The 9,022-nt window shown below is 38.5% G+C and overlaps 1 protein-coding gene across 1 annotated transcript in view; it reads left to right on the top strand.

Moving 5' to 3' along the window:
* The window catches only part of exd3 (exonuclease 3'-5' domain containing 3), a 51,802-nt gene extending 43,195 nt beyond the window's left edge, over positions 1-8,607 (top strand). Inside the window, exons 20-21 of the mRNA XM_085164591.1 lie at positions 7,279-7,345; positions 7,500-8,607. Of these exons, the coding sequence (XP_085020717.1) occupies positions 7,279-7,345; positions 7,500-7,855 (423 nt within the window). The 3' untranslated portion in view covers positions 7,856-8,607. The remainder of the gene's footprint in view (positions 1-7,278; positions 7,346-7,499) is intronic.
* The last annotated feature ends 415 nt before the right edge of the window (positions 8,608-9,022 follow it).

Consider the following 9,022-nt stretch of genomic DNA (forward strand, 5'->3'; position numbering starts at 1 on the left):
AGACCAAGTGGAAAGTGATAAAATGGTCAAATGTAGGAAAACAAAGTTGACATGAGATTGAAACAAGAACTAAAAAGAATGACGGAGATCGACTAAACAAGCAGTAGAGAAAACCTGCTTTACATATTGTCAAGAAAAGTACAAAAAAAAGTACATTAATGCAAACTTTATCGTGATGCAATAAAACAGAAAGAAAAACTATTAAATGGTACACAAGGACTACAAAAAAAGGTAATTTAACACATTGGCAGCCAGTGGTAGGAATTGTGGACAAACTGTATGTACATTATAGTAAGATGTATTGTATAGATCCTCCCAGGGAACAGCCAAAAGAAGAATAATAGTTGAGATCGGAACATGTGGCACACCTGTTTTGAAAGATTTAAAAACAAGCTAAGTAGATAGGGAGTATCCCCTTTGTGTTTGTCATTATAGTTGAGATACAGAGCATACAGCATCTAAAATGAACTTTTTAACTATCAGTAATTAAATTAAAATCTGAATTAAAGAAGTCATGTCATCAAAATTGTGCAAACTGTTTGCTGTTACCAGCTGTGATCAAAAAGTTTGCATGCTTGATCTCCTCCGCTGTCGTAAAAAATGGGTTTCTTTAACTTGAGTTTCATTTTGAGAAGATGACAAACTCTCATGGGGACTAGAGCTGGTGAGGCAAAAACATTTTGTTGGTGTGGTCGAAAAGTCCTGCATGACAGGCTAGCAAGTACCACAGAGAAGTGCAGGTGCTTTGAAGATTACACTAAAACTCCCTTAGTTTTCGCTGACGGATGAATTCACAATAATGCAATTGTAAATAATAATAATAATAATAATAATAATAATAATACTAACAACCCTGATGAGCACACTTCTGTTTGCATGATGTGATTTTTCTGGACTTAAAAAATTCAGACTCTTCTGTTGAAAACTGGAGATGCGTCTCGCGTCACCATCATCCTCCACAGGAAATTTGGGCCCGTTTACTGTAGTGAAGTCACGGAGCACACAGTCAGCAGCAGTGACCTTCGAGGTGCCTGAGAAGATGATCTTACAGGGGAGATTTTTAAATTCTATTATTATCTTATGGGCTGGTTAATAAACTCGATCACATCTCGTTAAATACAGAACAAACTGCCACTATAGTGAACGACCTTTTTCCACTTGGCAGCTGTTGAGCTCTGACTCTGCTCAAGATGCAGTTAAGAGCACAATTACCACAGTCATGTCATATTCATGTCATATTTTGTCATTTGTATTCTTGGGAACATTAAGAAAGACTTCTATAATTTGTGCGTCATGCAGGTGAAGTGAGTGGGTGCAAGATGACTCAGGGAAGGTCTATGAGTTCCATGTGAGTTTTTACATCTTCTCCATGCCTGTGCGGCGTATATAAATTTGTGTGTGTGTGTGTGTTTGTGTGAGAGAGAGAGAGGGGTGAGGTGAGTCAGAGGAAGGTGTGTGTGATGTCAAGCCCGGGCAGGCTCTGCTGTGGTCCAAGTTCAAGTTGCTGTCAGGTGGTAGTGGTTAGTTAGGAGAGCTGGTAATTACCTCAGGCTGTCAGACTGAGATACTGGCCAGACACCTGCAGGATACTGTGGGAAAGTAAAGTTAACGGGTCACTGCAGTATCTCCCTCATGCTGCAGCAGTAGAGAAACAATCCTTAGAGGTTTAGATAATGTAGTATACAGGAAGAGTTTTTGGGCATCTGTCTACGAAAGTGAAATTAAGTAATAGGTGTGTTTTAAGGAACAATAGCAATGTAACAAATATGCATTATACCTACATATAAATTCAAAGATGTGCTTTGCTCTGTTTTAATTCAGATGGACTTATTATTTGTTGTTTACTGCTTGTTTTCAGACATTTTTGCTCTATGTCCATGTAATTATGCACTTTATTCTCTTCATTTTAAGTAATTTATGCCCATGTTCTGATTAACAGGCTGTGTACAAACCATCTTAATTCACTAATATTTATCAGTTTCCCTTCATATTAATCAGGTGTATTGTGGTAACACACACAAAAATTAAAGTCCAGAGCAACTTGTTCTCTTTGTAAGTACATTTTTTAAATAAAGCCTTCACTAATTATTTGATCATTTAATAGAAATCATATTGTCAGCGTGTATGTTTTTTTTCTCACCACCTAAGTAAACGGCGTTACAGTGCCTCAGGCTTTATTTTACCCTCAATGATAAGATTTTCATTTAATGATTAACACTAAAATTCTGCTGGTCTTTTCTCAGCTTAATGAAAGTGTTTCCACTCTTTTCTTCTGTCACGAACTTGTGCAAACTCTCTGACGACATTCATAAACAGAATGTGTAGATAAAGGACAATTTTTGTTGGCAAAACTTTCTGGTTTCCTTTTTGTCTGTTTGTAGTCCTAGTGCCATTGATAAATCATGTTTCAGCAGGTTTTGGTTGATTGCAGATAAACAGTCTGTGGAAAGCAAATGAGGGGTGAAGTGCATTAGATACCTATCAGCTGTGTTCAGGTGATGATTTAGCTTTTTTAAATTTGTATTTATGTATTTATTTGTTTATTTATTGTCATTTGCAGACAATTACCAACTGACTGCTTATGCTAGACAGTCAGAAAATAGACTGTTGTCTTTGGAAGCTAAATCAAGAGACTGTCTGATGGGTTCCCATTGCATAGCATGACCTTGGGACTATGGTCTGTTAGCTTTTGCTTGCTCATCAATCTCACATTTCTACAGCAGTCTGAGTCGGATTTTTTCCAAGATTAGCATAAAATCCATCTTAAAATAAATATACATAATCGTATATTTTATTTATAGTTGGTTTACACAGCTTTGTGTATGTATGTTTAATGTGTGTATATAGACACGTGTGTGTGTGTGTGTGTGTGTGTGTGTGTGTGTGTGTGTGTGTGTGTGTGTGTGTGTGTGTGTGTGTGTGTGTGTGTGTGTGTGTGTGTGTGTGATTTACATTGCTGTGCTTGAGAGCCACCATCTACCGGAACCAAATTCCCTGTATGTGTCTGCACATATACTTGGCCAATAAACACGATTCTGATTCTGATTCCAGGAGTAACAACATTTTATGTCTGCTCAAGGAAATGACAGGGGATTCAAACAGAGCAGAACTTCCCAGATGTGGGAACAATGAATCTCTGGTCATCAATGTTTTCTTTTGCTTTCCTTGGGAAGAGTTTTTAAGTTTCTTGAAAAAAAGGAGAGGAAAAAAAAGTTCCTTTCTTACATACAGCGTATATGCTTTAGACCACAGCAACCTCTGACAGTGGAATCTTAAGTATTTTTTAACCTTTACTCAGATTTGAAGTTTACATAAAGACTTCAGCGAGAACCTTTCCAAAGGGAGATGATGATGCAGTTTGTGCTCCCCTTTCACTCCTCTCCTCTCCAGTTCCCACGCTGTCCTTTACCTGACTTACCACAATTTGAATCAAATCACTAGTGTCCAATTGGCTGCTGTGATCATGTGACCGGCATCAGCCCTAAAAGCACCGCCTATTGAGATTGGTCTAGGATTTTCCCATGGGAGCTGCATACAGAGCCAGTGCTGTGTGTGTGTTTGAGCACGTTAGGGGAAAAAGTCCCACCACCACCTCCACCCCACCTCCTCTCTGCTGTCCTCACTTTCTTAACTCTTTTCTTTTTTTTCCCACCACATCCCGTCCTTTAAAACACAGTATCAGACTTTAGATGGCCTTTGTTGTCACAGTAAGGGACGTTCAGAGTGTGAGAGTGCCTTAGATTCCCTGAAAAAACATGGAACAAAGGCCAGAGCAGCTCAGTGTAGTACCTGCCTAAAACTTTCTAGAGCTTTCAATTTAATTGTTGTAAAAAAAAATTATAAATTGCCAATTTCACTTTTGGTGGTCCTTTGATCATTAGTCACTTGTCTGGGTTTTAAGTAGAAGAGCCTAGTGGCATGCTAAAGCTAGTATTGAAATATTATTAGACATTGTACCAAAAAGCCCCCCACCCCCCAAAAAATTTCCTCATTGCAGTTTAGTACAGCCAGTATTGTAGGGAGATTCTGATGATTTGCAGTAAGTGTCGAGCTTTTGCATCTTCACACCTTTTGTTTAAAAACCAAACAAGAAAATAAAGTCATGGTGTCTGACTAACCTGCAGAATGCCATGTCCAAACAAGCAGAGTCAACTTTGTATGTTTTTGGTACCTTTTAAGGTTTCATTATTGTGCATGCTTATTTGCTGTGTGTCTGTCTGTGTTTTAAATACTGTCTGGCTTTAAGAATTTCGTTGTGTGACCGCATAGTGACAATAAAGAACCTTTTGAATTTTGTACTTGAAATGGTTTGATGAAGCCTATTCCCTGTGTGACAGCTGCATACCTGAAAATTCTGCTAGTTAAGTAATGATGTAGGATAAAGAAACACCAGCTGTCGGAGAGTCATTTTTCTTATCAGCACATTCACTAATGTGACAAATTGAAAAAAGAAAATACTTCGTACTTAGCTCATTTGTCTAACAGAGCTCTGCAGGATCTCTGATTAATTATAGAATCATTTTCATCCAGGTTGCGTGTGTGTGAGACGATGTGCGTGTGTGCCTGCCCGTCCGTGGCTTAGCTTTGAAAGTTCAGAGCAGGTTCTGGCTTGCTCAACTCTGGGAAACTTTGAGCTGAGCAAATAGCTCGGTCTGTTTTCCTGGCTGCCACCACAGTCGTATGTGTCAACCATGTGTATGTGCTGTTAGCATCTGTGTGCATGCGGTTTGTATGCTCAGTGTAGTGTAGCCTGTGCAAATTGTGAAGTATTTTATCTGTGCGGTTAATTTTTGTCTGTCTGTGTGTGTGTGTGTGTGTGTGTGTGTCTTTGCATGTTACGTGGTTTTGTGTATGCGTGTAATTCAGCACACAAAGAGGAGTTCATGCATGCAGCCAGGGAGAAGTAAGCTTCATTCGCACAGACAAGACAGATGGTTACACCTCTACTATTCCCACACCTCCAGTGTTTCTTCCCCTCTTTTCCCTGCATGCTCTCTGTCACCACAAAGGCTAACACTGCTCTACATGTGCACACAAATGAGATGACTTGCTATTGTTTTGAGTGGGTGTATGGTCCTGAATTTTCCCAGGTGAAGAGAGGCAAACCTTAAGTGAACTAGTCAAGGATCACTCTTGTGCGAGTGGTTTGATTTACAGCCCACTTCTAAGTAGAATGCTGTTTACTGGGCGGAGACCTGAAGTATTGACAAGGCTTTTAGCGCTGACATGCTGTCAGGATGTTTTACAGACAAATGTGTGCATGTGTCTGTCTTTGAGTTGGGGGCCGGCACACAAGAGGCCACTAATGTCTCTCCATTTATCAGGGAAGGACGTTATAATGCGAACATGTGAATGCTACTGAGGTGTTAACACTGTCTATACACACAAAGATCTGATCGTTCTGTAACACTTATGGCCTTTCACACCAAAGCAAGAACCTGAGAAAAATGTGTCTTTGCTAGTGTGCGAGTAGATCAACGCAAGTTATCAAGCGTCTCAGACCTGTACTTTTCCCGTGTTTTAACTCAGGTCTGCAACTTTGTGTTTTAAAGCCGGTTTGTTAAGGTTAGCCATTTATGAATTTACTGTGTACTCTGGTGGGTTTTTATTACTTAAGGTAAGGTGATGTTTTAAGTATTTTGGGTCATTACAATGTGAAGCAAACCTAGGTTGTAGTCTGTAATCATTATCCTGTGTCATATACTGGGTTAGGAGTGACTCGGTACTGCACTGTACTTTTAGATTATTTTTATGTCATCTGTCTGTATATTAAATGTATATCAACGTGTTAAGGCAAAAAAAAAAAGAGTGAGGGGAGTAGATGTCTGTTATGTCTGTCATTTTTCTGTCATAAATTGGCTCCACTTCTCTCAAAGGGAATAATCACTGTTAGTCAATAAAAAAAAGTTGTCTTTATTCAACCAGTTAATCAGATCTGTCAAGCTTCATTTACAAAGTATTTCTCACGCAGTGTAGTGCAGTTCCAGGTGTTTCTCAGATCACTGAGAAGCTGATTACAAGGCAATAACCATTAGTAATAAAGATGAATTCATATGTGATAATGAGCCATTTTAAATACTTAAGACAAATAAGACAAAACAACAAGAAAAAAATAAAAAATATAAATAGCTTATAATTGGAATAAAGGTGCAAATAACATTAAAGAAAAAATACACAGATAGAAAAATTTTAAATAGAGATAAGAAGATAAATAATTATAAAATAGAATCAAATGTACAATTTGAAGAAAAAAAACAGTCAGTGAATAAAAATAAAGTAATGTGATGGAAAGTAAACATCCAAAATGATAAAATGGTAAGAGAAAAAAAAGTTTGTGACATCAGTAGCACATGCTCAGTTAAAAGCCAGGCCTTTCTAGATAGGTAGGTCTATGTTTAAAGATTTCATGACTTCCAGCTGCTCTCTGCTCCTCTGGCAGACTTTTCAGGTTGTGGAGGACCTGAGACCCTGTGCTGGTTCATATACACGAGTGAATCCATCAAGTAAAAGAAAATAATTTTGGAAATTGAGAGGCAGCCAGTGGATAGACTTCAGAACTGGTGTAATGTGCTTTGAATATTTCTCAATCAATTATAGGTGATGCAAAACATTTTTCTATCAGAGCATTACTGTAATTGAGCCTGCTACATAGCAAAGCATTTGTTTTTCTGCGTCACTCAGAGAGCCTATGGCTATAATTTTAGTTGTGTCCTGATTGTTGTCAACACATGTACATCTAAACTGCTCAGTGATCCCTGGTTAGATGAGTGTGAGTCATACTGTGTCCTTAATCGCCACTACATTTTTTCTTTTTTTAACTGACATGTTGGTCAGAGCTCTCCTTCACCATCATAAAAATGTCAAATCCCTACAGCAGACACATTGTTCTCTATTGAATTTATTATGCGTGTTATTGTGTTGTTTTTGGAGATGGCCATGGAAATGTTAATGTCGTTTGTGGCGGCCGTTGCACTTTCTGACACATTTGCTCAGCCTACATTACACCCACCAAAATAACAGCAAAATGACAGCCACCAGTCAGCTATCATGAAAATGAATATGAAAGTTTTTTTGTGATATTGTGCTAGTAAGGAGTTTTTTTGTCACGTCATCCATCAAGAATAAAGCTCAAATCAATAAAGATTTTTAATGGTGTCAGCATTTAGAGTACAAATGGCCACATTTGCGACAAGCTTGTAAACGGGCGAGAATTTTTTTTTTTTCCACATTTTTAAATTTTTATATCTGCTGGTGGTGACTGTTTCTTTGTTTCTCCAGGCATGTAACAGTGATCAGTATGTAGCAGTGCCACGAGACGATATGGTCGGCATGCTTAAAAAGAAAGGTTTGTCAAACTCACACAGTATTATAGGAAAGGCTATACTTTCTAAAGCATTTAAGGATGAATCTACAGTCCATTATGTCTGCAGCTGTTTGTCTCACCATTGATAACCTTACTTCCTTTTCCCTTTAAGAATAAAGAAATCATTTTTTTGTAGGACTCCTATCAGACCAGGACAACACTGACCTAATGCACCAGGAAGAGGAGAAGCACGATGACATTTTGACCCCAAAGCTCCCCAGGTATGCTCTTCAGTGTCGCTGGGCGTCCCTTTCAGGGCTGGACCCTGACACCCTGACCTTTCCCGGGGGCGCGCCTATTCAGCTTCACACCGTGCCCCCTACCCTCCTGCCAAGGATCCCTCTCTTCTACGTCTGCACCAGATGTGGCAAGGTGTTCTGGGAGGGCTCTCATTTTGGCCGTGTCCTCTCAATGTTTCAGGAGGTCTTGCACATTTCAGACAAGGACAATGAATCTGCTGCAGTGCCCATTACAGCTGCTCAGCAGAATTGACTGTTGTAGAGTCAGTTTACATGAAGACTTTGGCATTCAGCTGTCTTATCCCGTAAGAACCCATGCCCCTCTGCACATTGAGGAAAGTTCCTGTTCAAGTTTCAACACCGACTCTTCCATAGTTTTCCTGAAAGTAAAGTTGGGTCTGGGCTCTTAAAATACAGTAACATTTACCCACATGTAATTAACTTTAAATAAATTAGTCAAAGTCAAACGGGAAACAATTCTTCTTCTTATTTTTTTTTTTACACCTGGATCAACAGATTGCCTCTCAGTGAGCATTGAATGAAGGCTTTATTTTTGTTTTTAAGCCACCAATTTTTCTTCAGATGGGAATATTTTGAAAATGTTTAAATATTTTGTGTTTATAACAGTTTAAAAAATCATTTACATTTCAGACAGGCAATAGAGTGATCGCATTTAGACCTGACCATATTTGTTATAAACTGTATTATACCTAAGAAATGGTTTGCATTGTGATACTTTGAAATCGAAAGAGTTAATTCTTTAAGAAAGTAAACATGTGCATCAATCCTAAGTTTGTTCCATTCAGCAGTTTATGAGGTCACATCCTGTGGAAACTGGTTTTTATTGTTTTGACTTGAACGCCCTGGTAGGTGGCGATAAGGTCAGTTCCTTGGCCGTTTTAGTACCCAGTGGTACGATACATTTTTATGATTACATTCTTGTAATATTTAAATGTTTAAATGTGTGTTTTAATAAAGAGAGTTTTTTTTCCTCTCCTTTCTTAATGTGTAAGAATTTGCAGTTGTTTACTTTCACCAGATGTTTTTGTTTTCAGTATGTTTCTAAATTCACAAAGCAGATGGTAAAGGAGTGAGGGTGGACAGATTGATGGGATTAAAAGAGCTTCAGCCGTGTCTGTCAGGTGTAGCACGTGTGTTGAGTTTTTTTGTTTTGTTTTGTTTTTTAGTGGGGTCACAGAGTAACCCAGCACATACCAGCAGAATCCCCTCACATTTTCTCATACTCCTTCCCACTGTGAATTTGTGTGATTCCAGACAATTAGATCTCCCAAAATGTTCAAATAGGTTTTGATAGCTCTGCAATTAAAGATTTTCTGATGTTTTTTTGCTGAGGAAAGTACATGAAGCTACACCAGAAGGCTTAGTTAGTCTTTTTACAGTCATAAAATCTAAGAATCCC

This window comes from Neolamprologus multifasciatus, chromosome 7 (assembly GCF_963576455.1).
Source record: "Neolamprologus multifasciatus chromosome 7, fNeoMul1.2, whole genome shotgun sequence".
In the NCBI taxonomy this organism is placed as follows: Eukaryota; Metazoa; Chordata; class Actinopteri; order Cichliformes; family Cichlidae; genus Neolamprologus; species Neolamprologus multifasciatus.